Below are 17,876 nucleotides of genomic sequence, written 5' to 3' on the forward strand. Positions count from 1 at the left end.
CTTTTCTCTCTCTCTCTCTCTCTCTCTTTCCATCTCTGTCGGTGGTCGATTTTTCATTCCAGAAATAACCTGTATGAGGGTGCCCCCGGCGCAGTCTGCGTGGACGCCACTTTACACGACATCAAAGAGTGCAGCTGAAGCACGCCACCCACCCACCCCCCCCTCTCTCTCTCTCTCTCACCACGGGGACCACCACCACCCCCGGCCCCACTCTCTCACCACAGGGACCCTGCTCTGGAGCGAGCGTGGGTCACTGTCACTGAAACCCATGCCCGCCACCGAAACGCTGTGCTGTTTTAACATGGAGGAAAGAAGACGCCAATCAAAAGATAAAAAAAAAAAAAATCAAGCTGCTTTAAGCATGGACATATCCCTGAATTTTGTAGGAAATGTGTCTATGTATGTACATAACTGTAATTGTGTTATGGCAATTAGCAAAAAAAAAAAAAAAGTAACACTAAGAAGTTAAACAAACTTGACTTATACATTGTGTGCCTTTCATTATGACGAATACAAAACACAAATACGTATATAAGATTTCTACACCCTGATAGCACGTCAGATGAATTCTTTTTCTGGGTTGAAAACACAAGTAAAATCCGTCTATTTGAGCCCAAACGCCGGATACAGATATTGTATACAATATGCTGCAAGATTGTATCAACCTTTTGTTATATGAGTGTACGGAATTTTGTTAGAACAACAATATTCTACTGTACTGTAGTTAGAGATTAAATCAGAAACAGAGGAAAACAAAAGCACAAATGACCTCACAATAAATAGGAAAATACATTTGCCTGGCAAAAATACCGTTATCGACTTCTACACGTCCTCTCGAATATACACCCCGTGTTGGCTGCTACACTTGAATTACGTGACTCGTTTAAAAAAAAGAAAAAGAAAAAAGAAAATACATTAATCGATCGCTAGGTTCACCTCCTATATCTGAACACAAAGTAAATTAAACTTCTCTTTCTTGTTCCTCTCCGAGAGGATCCTCCGTGCGTGCACACGCTCTGTGAGAAAACAAACATCCATTCGGAGCACAAAGTTCTACCTGTCCGCCGGGCTCGCTCCGTCCCAGCCGGCGGCAACAGAGGCTCTTCAAAACCAAACGAGCGTCCTTTCTTCCTTTCCAATGGCCAGTATGTCAGTATAATCGTGGTTAGGTTGTTTTCTCTCTCTCTCTCCTCGCCGTGATAGGCTGATCTCATCGGTCTTGGGCAGTGGTGGAAAGTAACTAAGTACATTTACTTTTTCAATTACAATTTTGAGGCATTTGCACTTTACTTGAGTATTTCCAATAACCAATACTTTTACTTATAGGCTACTCCACTACATCTCCGGGGCTAATATTGTACTTTTACTCCACTACAATGTTTTGAAAACTTGAGTTACTAGTTGTAGATTTTGTTGATTATTATTACAAAACATACAGTAACGACTTCAGCCCTATATACATTTGAAAATCATTGTTCGGCTATTTTTAAAAGATGTTATTATACATTTGAAAACTTGAAATGGCACATAATGAGTACTTTTACTTTTAGTACTTCAAGTACATTTTAATGCCAATACTTTTGTACTTTTACTCAAGTATACTTTTACTATTTTCAAGTCACATTATGAGTCAAATAAAAATAACATACAGAAATTAGTATTTTACCCCTCCCACACCCCAGAGTTCCCGTAACGGAGTAGTTCTAGATCGTAGTATTGGTACTTTAACTTTTACCACCACTGCTCTTGGGACAGATTCAAGCTCCATTCCGATTAGACTTTTAGCGATGCCATGATTGTGTTTAATGTCTGTGTTTGCATTTACCGTGTGTGTGTGTGTGTGTGTGTGTGTGTGTGTGTGTGTGTGTGCGCGCGCGTCTGTCAGCATGTGTGTATACTTTCCCCTCTGTGTTATCGTACGAAGGTGTCCTAAAATAGACAATCTACAAGCTTATAGATCAGCTATTTTTGGCACGCGACACAGTCTTACTACGAAGCATACTGTAAACCACCATGCTTTATGTTGTGTACAGTGTACAGTGTACACCATGTTTAAAATAACGGAGGGCGTGGAGGTGAGTCGCCCGGGACCACCGTGACCGCTGAAACGCAAAGACGCACTAATTGGCAATTCTCTTCCTAACATCACAAACAAAAAGAAAAGGCTTCTCCCACCGAAGTCCCTATTCCTCTCCTCCATCGAGAGAGAAAGAGAGATTGTCAGTTTTTCAATCTTTTTTTTTTTTTTTTTTCCTCCTCTCTTCTTCTTATTTTCTTTTAAAAGTGCTCCTTGGGGGAGGGGAGTGGGCGGTGGGTTTATTTTTTTTTGGGGGTGGGTTAAGGGGGGGGGGATGCTGTGGTCCAATCAGGACAGTCCGTTCCCAGATAAATCTCTCAGGAACAACGAGAGTGAGAGTGCTATGAAGACAAGATGGCCGCCGCCAGGAGTAACAGCAGGGTGGAGCCGAGCTGGAGGGCGGAGGTGTGGAGGCATGGCGACGAGCTGACGTCTCCCCGGGAGGGTTCGGCCGACTCGTGACTCGTATCGTCTGGACGGAAGAGATGGAGGAAAAAGAATGATTAGCATTAAAGTTGAGAACAACTGGGACATATAAGGACGACTTCACCACTTTTCAACCTATATTCATATAATTGGTCCTCACTAATAGCACACATTTTTTTCGACTTGGTCTGTGTCTCATATAAGGGCTGTGGGTCTTCCAGTAACATCAGCAATGCCTTCATACCCCCAGCACCAGGATACGTGCGCACGTGAACAGTTAATATATTACCGCATGATAATTTCTTCATTTGTCATTTAAAGCTGCAATCCATAACATTCATGTCCTACCCCAGGATTAGAATGGGAATATTTCCATTTGAGTTTCATGCAATACTGCTTGCCAACCAGTAGATGCCCGGTTGGAGAGACCACCTCTAACAGCCACAGTTGTGATAGTTAGAGTCTATTAACATGCTCTAAAAATAGATGTTAACCAATTTAAATGGTATTCACTAAAATGGTTATGGATAATTGCTTCAATAAAAAGGTAGAGGCTCACAGCTACACAAAATAAGGCATCACATGCTTAGGCTGACCCCAAACTGTTGAAGCACGAGTCTAAAAAACTGAAACCGTGAGAATTCAAGCTTCTTAAACACGGAATAATAGGCGAAGAGATTTGTCACATCAATTTTCTATGTGAGTGACTGTACCGTAACTTAGCAACTACATATTTCTGTGGCCACTTGTAGGCTTTCACATTCATCTTCTCTCTCAGGTTCCTGGTTTGAAGCCAGTCAGAATTACTGAATCACGTGTTTTTACGGTGCCCGGTTCAGGAGGGAGAGCAGCCGCCTGGGAATCGGAAAGTTCCCGTTTCGATCCCAGCACTGAGTCAAAGTCTCCCTCGAGCGAGACCCAGATAATGTCTAAATTGCTCCCATGAGTGCTGTTCAGTAGCTGCCCATTGCTCCTAGGACGAGTTCAAAGTAGAATTAAATATGTGGGGGTGTGAAAATGCGCTCTGCCTTTGAAACCAGTGTTGTTTTTGGCAGCACATTTTGATTTTAGTTTTAGTCATAGTCTCTTGAATAGCTTTCATTTAGTTTTAGTCACATTTTAGTCACCTGGAATGTCTTAGTGTTTAGTCTAGTTTTAGTCGACTAAATATCATCAGATTTTAGTCGACTAAATCTACAGTTGATTTAGTCAACTAAAATGTAATCTGTCGGTCCTTGATGCCGTCATAATGACTGATTTTACACTTGCTGAAAATAGCCGATCTACAAGCTCACAACGCGTCGCGCTGCGACGCGTTGTGAGCTTGTAGATCGGCTATTTTCAGCATGCAACCAAGTATGAAAACATTTTAGTCTAGTTTGTATTTGTTGACAAAATTGTCAGTATATTTAGTCTTAGTTTTAGTCATCGTAGCTTAGTTTTCATTTAGTTTCCATTTAGTTTTCGTCAGTGAAAAAAGGTAGTCGACGAACACTTTTCGTCTTAGTTTTAGTCGACGAAAACAACACTGTTTGAAACCATTCCCTTCCTTCCTGGGAGAACAATCAATCAGGGATCATCGGAATCCGTTTAGATTTCCGAGAGACAACAGATTGTTTGTTATGCCCTTGGCACCGTAATAATGTGAGTTGAGTTCAGACATGCTGCTGTCCACGCACACGCGGTCACACAAACACGCACACGCGGTCACACAAACACGCATACGCGGTCGCACAAACACGCACACGCGGTCGCAGGTCGCACAAACGCGCACACGCGGTCACACAAACACGCATACGCGGTCACACAAACACGCACACGCGGTCACACAAACACGCATACGCGGTCACACAAACACGCATACGCGGTCACACAAACACGCACACCCGGTCGCACAAACACGCACACACGGTCGCAGGTCGCACAAACACGCACACACGGTCGCACAAACACGCGGTCACACAAACACGCATACGCGGTCACACAAACACGCAATACGCGGTCACACAAACACGCATACGCGGTCACACAAACACGCACACCCGGTCGCACAAACACGCACACGCGGTCGCAGGTCGCACAAACACGCACACGCGGTCGCACAAACACGCGGTCACACAAACACACATAGATAAGTGTCTCCATACAGTGACAAAACATGGCACATACATGTACTGAAAATACATACTGTACAGCAGTGACTAAAGGAGTACTCACATGTTTTACTTAAGTAAAAGTATCAATATTGCAATGTAGATGCACTCCGAATTAGAAGTCGTGTATTCAAAATGTACTCGAGTAAAGTATCAAAATATACTTAAAAGTACCAAAAGTACTCATTGTTCTCAAGTTCAAAATGTAGCTTGTCTGCTGTTTTGGCCAAAAGGTAAGACAGGTTTCACATAATTGTAGTGGAGTAAAATATATTCCCTCTGAGATGGGAAGTGCGGTAGAAGTAAAAGTATTCAACATTGTAAATACTGAAGAACATTAAAAAAAAATCTAAATTGTACAGTACTTGAGTACATGCAATTAGTTACTTTACACCACTGCTGCACAGTACACACACACACACACACAATGGTACACACACACACAGGTACACACACACACACACACAGGTACACACACACACACACACACACAATGGTACACACACACACACAGTGGTACACACACACACACACAGTGGTACACACACAATGGTACACACACACACAATGGTACACAATGGTACACACACACACACACACACACACAATGGTACACACACACACACACACACACACACAATGGTACACACACACACACACACACACACACACACACACACACACACACACACACACACACACACACACACACACACACACACACACACACACACACACACACACACACACACACACACACACACACACACACACACACACACACACACACACACACACACACCTCGAGGTTCTAGGGAATTGTGAATCCTCTCGTCGAAGTCGACGCCTTCCTGCACGGTCACTGAATTCTTCACACAATTGTCTGCAACAAAAGGAAGGAAAGAAGCAGAGATGTGAATATCAGCGGACGGAGTCAGACGTCATTCACTCTGGAGGCCTCCAGAAGCAGCACAGAGTCAGACGTCATTCACTCTGGAGGCCTCCAGAAGCAGCACAGAGTCAGACGTCATTCACTCTGGAGGCCTCCAGAAGCAGCACAGAATACAATGTATGAGAGAATGCTTAATGGAGGGGTTCTCAACCCGTGGGTCGCGACCCCTCGGGGGGGTCGCCAAATTATTTTAGGGGGTCCCCAAATTATTTTCAAAAAAAAAAGAAAAAAAAAAAGATTTTTTTTAAATTTTATTTTCACGATTTTTCAAAAATAGCAGACCTACAAGCTCATAGCGCGCCACCGAGTGGCGCGCTATGAGCTTGTAGATCTGCTATTTTTCAATAGCTAAATTATAACAATGCTTAAAACACCAAAAGGAGACATTGCCAAAGCATTTGAGGGGGTCCCCGGCCAAAAACGTTGAGAACCCCTGGCTTAATGGATCGGAATACGACCAGAAATCCACTTACTGGCAGGCCTGACGAACACTTTGAGACGAAGGCAGCTCCTTCTACCCCTGTCGTCAATAGTAGAGGCTGCAAAAAAAACACAAAGAAAACACCAAACACGTATTAGAATATATATCATTCCGACGTGGCTTTTGACACAATACTGAGAAACCGATCCATATCCAACTTCACCAAAATAAAAGTAAGCTCTCTTCCAAGGTCACCTCTAGCATTTCGGCTTGCATTCCACAACATGTTATGTCTCGTTCAACAGAGCAATGGCACTCCAGGTTCTCAATTATTGATAGTAATAATAGGAACAAAATGGAGCTTTACAGGTCTATAAACCACAGTGTAACTAAAAATGGAACCAAATTGACCCGTATACGGGTCAAACGAGGAGAGCCTTTTTCAGAGTTAGACTATAGAGAAAATTAAATGTATTGAGAGTCACTGACTGCTTATTGGCTGTGCTCTTCTCTGAACCTCCCCCCTGCACTCCTCCCCCTCCCCCCGACCTCTGGGGTCTGTTCATGACCTTTAACCTGACCTCTGTCACTTCCTGTTGCCTGACCAGTCGCTCAAAACTGCTTCTTCTGGCCACACACACACACACACACACAGACACAGACACACACACACCCGTGTAAATGTACAGTGAATGTGCCTGTGTGCCAGTGTTGATTTCGACGACTACAACTATGACCAAAAATGTTCGTCGACGACCCTTTTTTCACTGACGAAAACTAAATAATACACTAAATTAAAAGTAAACCGTGATGACTAAATATATTGACAATTTCGTCAACAAATAAAAAACAACTAAATGTTAGGGAGGGACTAGTGAAGAGATCCAGTAGAACTAAAAGACAAGTCATTTTATGTTTGGGTGCGCTCTGGAAATAGCAGATCTACAAGCTCAGACCGTGTCATGCTGCGACGCATTGGAGATCGGCTATGTAGATCAGCTATTTTCAGCATGGAGCAAAGTCTAAAATCAGCCATTATGACGCCATCAAGCCCCCCCAAAATACATTTTAGTCTACTAAATCGTCTACTAAAAAGTGTTAGATTTAGTCCACTAAAATCTTATGATATTTAGTCGACTAAAACATTTCAGATGACTAAAATATGACAAAATTAAAAATTATTCAAAAGACTATGCTTAAACCAAATCAAAATGTGCTGGTGTGTGTGTCTGTGTGTATGTGTGTGTGTGTGGTATGCAGCCACACTGCTTGCATAGTGCATGTGTGCCTGCGTGTGTGAGTGAGTGCGCCGGGTGCATTCACAACTATGCACATCTGCGTATACAGGGGGATCACTACACTATATCACTTCTCCCGGCTACTTCACTGGATGGATTCTTTCACAGCGGTAATAAATTCCTGATATAAAAGTAAAGCCCGGGTCAGAATATCCCTCATACCGTCCAGGAACGACTTAGGCTCTCATTTCAAAGGCGCTTATCAGATGGCGCGGGCGGCTATGAAACAAGATAAAAATCATCTTTAAGAACTTGAAGATGAGAGTTATGGTTCGCCGTCGGTGCAGATACCTCCTATCTCCACGTTTCGACTTTGTGCGTTTTTGTGTCAATTTAATGCCCTACTTCGTAACACTACATCGTAACACTACATCGGCAAGCAAAAGCGGCGCATGACGACTGTGACTAATAATGACTACAGTGGACCCTTTTTGCACCCTTATTTTCGATTTTCCTGAAAAGTTAGATTTTAACATACAAGGTTTCCACGCGACATTGATGTTATATATCGCCTCTGTCAGGTGGAAACCTCATTATGTCCAAAACCTTTCAGGATTCAAATGAAAAAGCATCAAAAGCAGCAGAACCACAAGGTCGCTTGTGGATCGGCTACTTCTGTTGCTTTTGGGTGACGCTGTGGTATGATCAAGTAGGGCGAAAAATACTGAAAAAAGCTCAAACGTGGAGATAAGAGGTTTATACCCAACAGCAATGATATAGGAACCGAGGCAGCAGACAGGGCAGAGCGATGGGTAAATCACGTCGCTTCTGTCTGTGTCAGCGAGTATCGAGTAACTTAGCTCACACCCGACAGTGGCTGGAAGTCTCCATCTCTCATTTTATGGCTCCGTTAGTGTCACACAGTACAATTCTGAGGAAAAGGTGCTGCATGTAATTTTTTGGTTAAAACCAAAAAAGTTAAAAAGTTGGTTAAGACAAAAAAAACGTTTAACATTAAGTTAAAGCGCTGTATTCTGATAGTAATCATCATGTAATCATGTGGTGCTGTTCTACTAACGCTGTGACACATTGTGAGCTTGTCGATCGGCCATCTCTGGTGTGTGAAACTGGCTCGCAACCGTTCCGAACCAAATGTACAAAAGGTGCACGAGCATCTGCAACACTTGATCCATGCAGCATTAGTCATGTCTACCAGCATGCTGTGTCAGTGCTGGATGTAAGAAAGAAGCACTCTGATCTTTGATTTAAGCAGCAGTACTAGAAATACTCTGTTACTGTTCGTAAGTTCTGTATGCAAAACCTGTGTTGTAACCTGTATGAATTGTACAAATGAATGGTCCCTTTCGGAATCAGGATTCAAAAAACATCCAAAGTACACGCACGCACGCACGCACGCACATCAGCAGACTGGCTCAGATAGCATGTAACCCAAGGCTTTGGTGTGACTGTGCGGTGAATTAGACATAGGCTGATATAAATACCAACGGATCAGATGTTTGCCTTGTGAGGATCACTTCATCTTTGGGAACAAAGCACTTTGGTCTCTTACCTCAGCCCGGGAGGAGCTCAGCACTAACGTCTGGGGCACTGCTAGCATGATCAATGTGAGTCAGTGCTTCACAAACCCCCTTTTTTCACGGCCAAAGAATATTTGGCCTGTGACTGGCCACACAAAAATCTTGCAGTTTCAGCCAATCTTTCAAGATTCTTTGAAGATTTTAAAAATTCTAATAAGAATTTGAAGGTTTTCAGAAAACTTAGAACTTAGATCTGCTTTCGAAACCCCCCACAGACCCATGGAATGAGAACCACTGATCAATGTACACCAGGGATATGCAGTGTACTGTATGCGCACAGGGTAATTTGTCCAAAAATAATACTTATTCTTGACCAAAGATTTCACAAATATCTAATCATGACGCTTGGAAATTCACTCAAACATCTTATTTGGTCAGCTGTTGCACCTTGCCCTCAACTTCCTCACTATTACACAAGAGGTATAATGTAAGCAGAACATTGTACAATCCAGCTCTCCCCTCATCAGGCACACAGAACAGACATCACACTACGAATACAAAGACGCAGGTGAACACAATAAGCACAAAAAGGCATTAAGAGCATTATTAACATCCTCTGGCTGAGGAATGCCAATGAATTGTAGTAGCCTATATATCGCTTCAAAGCAGCAATGAAAATTGTCGCTTTGAAGTTTTTTGTTTTAAATGTGTGTTTATAATATAATGATAATCTATAAATTCCAGGAATCTCTGGAATTGTCTACTGTAGCCTACGTGTATCTGTCTGTGGATTATGCCCATATGTGGAGATGGCAGATGTCATACATACTGTAAGTGCTCTGCCTACAGTACATGCCCAAATATGGAGTTTACGGATGTCATAATGTAATACTGATGTCATGGACTGGCCTCCGAGTACTCCGATAAGGGCTACTGCACTACTAGTAGGTAATAATTGTGATGAATGACTGGGATTTACAATGCTCTGCAACGTAACTGAGCTTATCATTCGAGTCATAATAATGATGCAGCCAGGTCTCTCTCTCTCTCTGTCTCTGTGTGTGTCTCTCCATATGGCAAAGAGAGAGAGAGACCTGGGCTTTTGAAGCAGGAAGGGGGCTTTACAAGAGAGACAGTCATCTCTCTCACACAGGGAGAGCCAGACTCTCAACTGTCTCCTCGCAAAATTGGATTTCTATCCCCCGAGATTAGGATCAGACTTCCCCCTCTCTCTTTGTGACCCGCTCACCGCTCTATTAGAAAAACATGCACGGCTTCTGAGACCGCCAGAAAGCCCCTGGCCCGGTTCAGGCCCCCGGTTGTCAAGTCTCCGATGACCTTTGACCCGCCTGTGCCCCCCCCCCCCCCCCCCCTCCCTTCCCCCGCGTATCCCACTAGGACACAGTTTCTCGATGTAGGGTCCGATGGGACCACCGGGGGTCCAAACGGACCCTTACGGGTCTGCCCCGTAAAGGTCCGTTCACACTGAGCACTATAACTATAGAAATATTGTTACACCCGTGTGAAGTGAGGGGCGCTCTTATCATACATCCTCTTATTCTGGCCAATCACAATTTGCATCCTGACTTTTGTCTTCAATGTTTGTGCTTACACACTTTTGTCTCTAATGTTTGCGTTTACACAGACCGTCAAAGCTGGACATAAGAGGGGATAGCGCCCCTCAAAAATCGTTAAGTCAAGTGGAGAGTTCAAAAGTGACGAAGCCCCGTGTCCCCTGCCTGAGACACCTGTTGAAGGACCCCTGAAGGCACCAGAACCAGACATTGAGAACCAGCACACTATGGGACGCTTCCTGTAAAAGCGCCGGGCCTGTCAGCCAACCACAGGTGTCATCCATTTGCCCCCCCCCCCCCCCCTCCCTGCCCAAGGGGAATATGACTATCAGTGTGGGGGGGGGGGGGGGGGGGGGGGGGGAGAGAGACAGGACAGGACAAAGGAGTGTCTGTGTTCGTCGGGTGAGAAAAGCGGACATCGTTTATGTCATTGTCAGTTCACACTATGCCCGCAACCCCGCTTTGCATGTACAACACTGAGTATTAACTATCAACCCACTGTGTTGCTCTTTTGTTGTGTCAGACACACATGGCCAAACATGCAACACGACACGGACTCCCGATGCTGCCTGCCGATAACGCCGGAGAGAGAGCTTTACTGTAATGCAAACCAGCTTGTTTGGATCAACATATTTTTACTGTCATCTTGGTGGGGAAAAATATGTAAATCGGGTGTTATTCAGGAATTAAGTGAATATTTCTTTTCAAAACGCGCAGCAAAGGGAATTTAACTCCGCCATACTCTCTCCGGAGTTTTAAATACCTCAATTGACACTGAGGATTTGACCGTGACATTCCCGTGTATGAAACATAGTAATAAATATTATAATGGATGAAATATGCCAAATCTATTTCCCCCCCCAAACTTGGAGCGGTCGAGGGTTCGCGGAAACCTTACCAAACAACACACAAAACGATGATGTCAAATTTCACTTCCAAGTAAAGAACGTCCCCCGCAAAAAACAGCCAGCCACCCCCATGCTGGAGTTATGCGATCGTTCAGGAAAACAGCCGGGGCGAAAGTTCAGAAGATGCTGGTGGTGTGTGGAGTGTCTTGTTTCTACACCTAGTGCTCTGGGTTTTAATATGAGACGTTTGTTATTCTGTACTGTAAGTCGGGAGTTCCTGAGAAAAAGGATGGAAGGAGAAAGAAAGAAAGAAAGAAAGAAAGAAAGAAAGAACCGGGTATTTGGTTGAACAAAGATCTGACAGATGACTCACAAATTTGAGTCACTGACAGAAAACGGCTCCAGGCCATTATGGACTGTCTCTACCTCCCTTTCCACCCCCCCCCCCCCCCCCCCCACACCCCCCTCTCTCTCTCTCTCCACCCCCCCTCTCTCTCCCTCCCCCCCCCCCTCTCTCTCTCTGTGGATGCTCTACACTACATTAAGTACATACATGACCATCCGTCATCAAAGGCCTCCGCGAACATCATCTCGACTCAATTTCACATTAAGCGGAGCCTGTCAGTTAACCCAGGGTTTAAGTCAATTACCAGCTCCCAGATGCCAAAGCCCTGCGCCATTTCACCTAATTCAGTGGAAAAAGAAATATCCTCAGATCCCCTGTCGGCCAGAACGTACGGCCAACCAAAGCATGCGTCTTTGAAGGACCAACCAATTCGTCAGACGCCGTTATTCCGAATCACATGGTGTGTGCGGTTTGAGGCGCAAGGCTCTCTTTACGCTCTGTAAAGCCTGGGTTTATACTTAACCCATTCTGTACGGGAACCCCTTTTGGTGTTTTAACTATTGAAAAATAGCAGATCTACAAGCTCATAGCGCGCCACCGAGTGGCGCGCTACGAGCTTGTAGGTCTGCTATTTTTGAAAAATCGTGAAAATGCGGCACAAATCTTTGAATATATATTCTTTCAGAATACTTTTTTTCCCCCTTTTTGACGTCAGGCCTAAATGGGTTAAGTTGCGTGCTGGTGTCGAGGTCGGTAAAATAGCCGATCTACAAGCTCGCGACGCGTCGCAAACGTGCCGCGTTGTGAGCTTGTAGATCGGCTATTTACGGCGGCATGCCATGCATACTGTACACCAGCCGTGCAAGTATAAATTAGGCTTAAGAGGGAATGCAGCGGGAACGTTTCTAGATTTTCCCTTGACTCGTATTTCCCAATCCAGCAGCACTTCTCTCTCTCTCCCCACACTGGATCATACCTGGTATATTATCTATGGTGGAGGAGCTAAGGCATTTCTGTTCTGTGCTCCACACATTATAGCCAAGTCATGACTTCATAAGGTAGTAGGGTTACACTTTCCAAGTTAAAGGTGCAGTATGTACAGTGGCGTCATTTCAGCTAAAGCCCAAGGTATTGTTTGACCATATGTGACTAAATTTGACTGAGGGACTGCCATTGGATTTTTTTGAATTTTCGTTTTATGTCATATGAAAGCAGGGAATCATAGCTTCAAATTGACATATTGGTTGTTCAGTTTGGCCCACCAGTTTTGGAGATATGGCTTATAGAGTAATGTCTTGCAGAAAACAGCGAGTTGAGAAAACAGGCTTGAAAGGTTCACTTCTTGTGGTCTCTAACATTACACCTAGCTACATGTTTAAGCATTTATTTCATATTTACATGTTGATTTCAGCTCTGACACTTATTTCAGACATGCTCTAGTATGTGAAGAGTCTGACTGTGCTATTAACTCATTTTGAAAAGCTGTAATTTGCGCGATGGCAGTCTCTCAGTCAAATCTGGTCACATATGCAGACCGCGTCCATCTTGCCAGCAAGGTGGTAACTAGGTGCAATTTCCCATTGACAACCCATTCATCCAAATAGAAAGGTCCTATCTGATTATAATAAAGAACGTCAAACTCACCAACATTGCAGCTGTACGAAAAGCTTGAATTATCCTCTTTCTATCTACAAAGTGTTTGTTTCATAAAAATCCACCGTGGATATGTTATGCGCTAGAACGTCAAGAAAGTCCTTGCAGGTGATTATTTTTGTTGTGTTGGGAGTTTGGAAGTGCTCGTTATGCATATCACTCAACAGCCCTGTGTACCACCTGTTTTGAATTCGCACATAATGCAGGAGGCTTCAAAACTCTTGACACAAAAATAATCATCTGCATGGAATTTCTTGACAGGAAGTAGCTCATAACATGTCTACGGTGGATTTTTATGAAGAAAAAAAAAACACTTTGAAGATAGAAAGAGGATAATTCAAGCTTTTAGTACAGCTACAATTTTGGTGAGTTTGACATTGTTTAAAGGATCTTCATATAATAGGTCCTCACTAATAATCATGATAAAATGGCACGATTTTTTTCTACTCAGTCTGTGTCTCATAGGAGGGCTGTGGGCAGTTTAGAAACAGTCTTCCAGTGACTGATCATCATTAGGCAGATTATTTTTTAAACAATATTTTTCCATTATCGTGAGAACGATGGCTTCCATTTTCGCATTGCAACTTTTCAGGACTAGAACGCCTGCAGTTTTTATTAGCTTGTATTCCCCATCGATGATGTCCCTGGAAGACGGTTTCTAAACTGCCCACAGCCCTCCTATGAGACACAGACTGAGTAGAAAACAATCGTGCCATTTTATCATGATTATTAGTGAGGACCTATTATATGAAGATAGGTTGAAAAGTGGTGAAGTGGTCCTTTAATACAATCAGATAAGACTTTTCTGTTTGGATGAATGGGCTGTCAATGGGAAATTGCACCTAGTTACCACCTTGCTGGCAAGATGGACGCGGTCTGCATATGGTCAATGGCAAGCTCAAGCATGTGCATGCGTTGTGCTCGTGCGGCCAAAACTTTTGTGGTTACTTGCCTCTTTTTTTGGCCTATTTTCCTCTGTTTTTTTCAAGGTATGGCAGCTGCCATAGCTTGGCATACCCAATTGAAGCCACTGATATTTTCTTGTTGAATAGCTGTATATTCTGATAGCAATCATTGCTACAGACAAGAGCAATCGTTTGTTCAGTAACAGGGGTCTATCCTGTCTAGCCAGCTCTTTAGGAAAAAAAACACAGAAAATGCATTTATTGGTAGAGATACCAATTTTATCCAATCAAGAGAGATAGACAGGATACACTAGAAACAAGTGAAATTGGAAGTGATGGCACAGAGAAATCAGCAGACACAATTGAAACTGGAACTATATAAAATTGAAGCTGATAAATGGGTACTCTCTTCCAGATTGTATGGAATTGGCAAACCTGAAAATGTTTTTTTTCCTGTTCTTTGGAGGTGCTGGAGAGAGAAATCTGCTATTCAAGAGATTTTTATATATTTGAAAACTTGAAATGAGACATTATATAATTATAATGAGTGCTTTTACTTTTGGTACTTTAAGTACATTTTGATGCCAATGCTTTGGTACTTTTACTCCAGTACATTTTGAATTCAGGACTTTTACTTGAGTATTTCCACAGCAATGCAGTATTGATACGTTTTCCACCACTGAGTATCTTGTCATTTGCTCTCATTTGGGTCGCTACGGAACAGAAATGAATCAGCTAAATGTAGCGTGGAGGAGTGCGGTGTCGCTGTGTGTTCTTTAGCCTCTCGTCCCCTCCGGGCAGAGAGTGGCTTCGGTTGTAAGAACACCACGGCTTCCCAGAGGCTTGTTTACCAGATGCTTCTCACGAGGAGGAGCAGAAGAAAAAGAAGCAACAACACAGTACTCTCCAGAATGCCAAAAGACCTCAACAGTTAGTGTGATGCCGTCCTTCTCCCTCCGGCTCGTGTTGCCTCCCTCCCTCCAGCCCTCGTTGCAGAGACTTGCAAAACAAAAGTCCTCGAGGGTGATTTGTGCTTTAGTTTAGTTGCGTGCCGGCCGGTGTCGCACAGCCAAAACAGCTGATCTACAAGCTCTCTGCGTGCCTCGGCACAACGTCCTTGTGAGCTTGTACATCAGCTATTTCCGGTGGGCAACACGCCCCGTATAAGTACTGTATAAATCAGTCATTACATTGCTTGTTGTTTCCCCCTGCATGGTTAAATGCTTTGGCAGCAGAAGTCAGTAGTACCCAAATCACAAGGTTGAAATCTTCAAAGTGTGGTGTGATGTGAGGACGCAAAAACACCAACGGTTCCATGCTGCTGATGTTGTTTTTTTATGCTGACACGTTATTGCGCGGTCCTATATTCAAAACATGCTCTTTAAATCTGCATTATGCTGGCCTCTCACAATGGTGTTATTCAACCGACGAATTCATAAAGTATGCGTGTGGTGTTCTTGATCTTGTTAGTTTAGATTTGATCGGTCGAAGATTAGCTCAAAGCTCTGGTTCCGATTTACACGAATATCGCTCGTTCTTTTTTATACCAGGAATGGAATGGGCTTCTCTATTAGCTCTTTTTTTTATAACGGCATAGCCATATATAAGTTAAATGTCTTGCTGTTTTCCCATTGTATTCACATACTGTATACACTGCATGTGCTTTGAAAATAAAGCTTTCCTGACAGCAGAGAAGTCTTAGTAACCACCGTGTAACTATGTACAACTGTATAAACGTTGAACACCCTAGAGGGATTTATTTTTTCACTTTTTCTCTCTTCACCCGCGAATACAGCACAGCTGTACCGTTAAGTAAGAAGCCAAAGTATTGCTACATTGTTCATCAGTGTTGATTTTGCCGACTAAAACTGTGACGTAAATGCTTGTCGACTACCCTTTTTCACGGACGAAAACTAAATAAAAACTATGCTATGATGACTAAAACTAAGACTAAATATATTGACAATTTCGTCAACAAATAAAAACTAGACTAAAATGTTAGGGAGTGACTAGTGGAGAAGAGATCCAGTAGAACTAAAAGACAAGTCATTTTATGTTTGGTTTGCGCTCAGTGTTGTGCTCTGTAAACAGCCGATCTACAAGCTCACAACGCGTCGTGCTGCGACGCGTGGCGAGCTTGTAGATCGGCAATTTTAAGCATGCAAACCAAGTGTAAAATCAGTCATTACAATTACAACGCCATTCAAGGCCCGCCAAAATACATTGGCGACAAAATCAATTGCAGAGTCGACTAAAACTAGAGTAAAACATTTCAGATGACAAAAACAAATAAATTAAATTGTATTAAAAATACTAAACTAAACAAATACTAAATTGCCAAAGTCAAAATCCACACTGCCAAAATGCACACTGCTACTCACATATGTAGTAGTACTCTCTGCCGGGGCGGAACTCGAAGCCCAGGGAGAAGGGCGTGAAGAGCTGGAACTTCTCTGAGAACTTGAGCGGGCCGTTGGGCGAGCGCGGCCTGTTGCACTCCCAGCGCTTGAAGCCCTTGGCCGTGTGGTCGCAGGAGCTGTAGCCGTCGTAGTTGACCATGTAGAGGACGTAGCGCTCAGCGCGCTCGTCCGGAACAGACGGCTCCATGTAGTGCGGACAGTAGACGTCCAGGTAGTCGTTGATGCACACGTCGATGTGGTAGTCGCCCCGGTAAAATCTGGGGGGAAGAGAAAACAAACAAGAAGCGTGCTTGTCAGTAAGGCTGCACACATACGAAGGACGCCAGCGCAGCAGGCAAAGTGACCCGCAGGTTTGCAGTGAACAAGTCACTGGATGCATTGGTTTTGTGCGCCGGCAAAAATGCAGACGCTTAATTTAATATAGTATAGGGAGGCGGATCGATATGAATGTGACACGTCTGATGGCGGAACGATTTTCAGAACGTCATTTCTTTTTATTGGAATTATACTACGGTTAACAGGGACATCTCTTTTTAGCCTCGTACTAGTTGCACGCCTCACGTTCATTCATTCAGTCAAACTTATCGCCATCTCGGGCCGGAAATCATGGCAGTTTCAACCAGGCATCCCTAATTTGATCACCAGATATCTTTTGCTATGAATGTGACAGCGACAATATTCCACAATTGTGACGTGCTTGAGCGCAATCAGTCCCCTGCCATTTGTACACCGAGCAGCAAAGGGTCGCTCAAGGGCCCTTCGTTGATGACAGAGTGACAGACCCAGTCGGTGATTCAAACCGTAGACCAGACATTGACCGGCTTCTCTACTCGTCTAAAACGTTACATTATGCAGTGGAAGGAAGGCACTGGAACAGTGTCGGACAATTAAAAGCCTTTTTTACAGGGTCCAGGCACACAACGACATTAACGTTTTGACGCCGATACATCTTCCTAAGGTCACGATTATGTTACATTATAGTCTCACTCTCGTAAGTCCCAAGTTCATTCCAGAGCCGCTGCGCTGACATAAGGAGCATTCTAGATTTCTAGAAGGTGTTGCGCCAGCCCAGGGCCCCGTTCGTTGTCTTCCGGGCTACATAAAAACCTAACAGATGTGCCTTGACTGACAGGACACATTGAAGACAGACACGCCACAAATCAATGAAAGATACATCACGGGTACCGCTCCCGCTCCTCTCTGGTTTTGCTTACGGAGGGTCTCATCATGTCACTCTCAATCATCTCGCTCCTCTCGTGAGACTGAGACCCCCCCCCCCCATCCCCCCCGCGACCAGATCCCACCCCTCGCGAAATCTCTTACGA

At 43.8% G+C, this 17,876-nt stretch overlaps 2 protein-coding genes across 2 annotated transcripts in view; one reads left to right on the forward strand and one right to left on the reverse strand.

Moving 5' to 3' along the window:
* LOC306940117 (serine/threonine-protein kinase NIM1-like) overlaps positions 1-17,876 on the forward strand; it is an 805,056-nt gene that overhangs the window by 167,176 nt on the left and 620,004 nt on the right. The window lies entirely within an intron of this gene.
* The window catches only part of LOC306939298 (ephrin-A5b-like), a 100,461-nt gene continuing 82,786 nt past the window's right edge, over positions 202-17,876 (reverse strand). The window contains exons 2-5 of the mRNA XM_079523887.1: positions 16,513-16,808; positions 6,082-6,147; positions 5,459-5,539; positions 202-2,549 (exon numbers count right to left, since the gene is read on the reverse strand). Coding sequence (XP_079380013.1) covers positions 2,419-2,549; positions 5,459-5,539; positions 6,082-6,147; positions 16,513-16,808 — 574 coding nt within the window. The 3' untranslated portion in view covers positions 202-2,418. The remainder of the gene's footprint in view (positions 2,550-5,458; positions 5,540-6,081; positions 6,148-16,512; positions 16,809-17,876) is intronic.

The sequence above is a fragment of the Electrona antarctica genome (assembly GCF_951216825.1).
Source record: "Electrona antarctica genome assembly, chromosome: 16".
Classification (NCBI taxonomy): domain Eukaryota; kingdom Metazoa; phylum Chordata; class Actinopteri; order Myctophiformes; family Myctophidae; genus Electrona; species Electrona antarctica.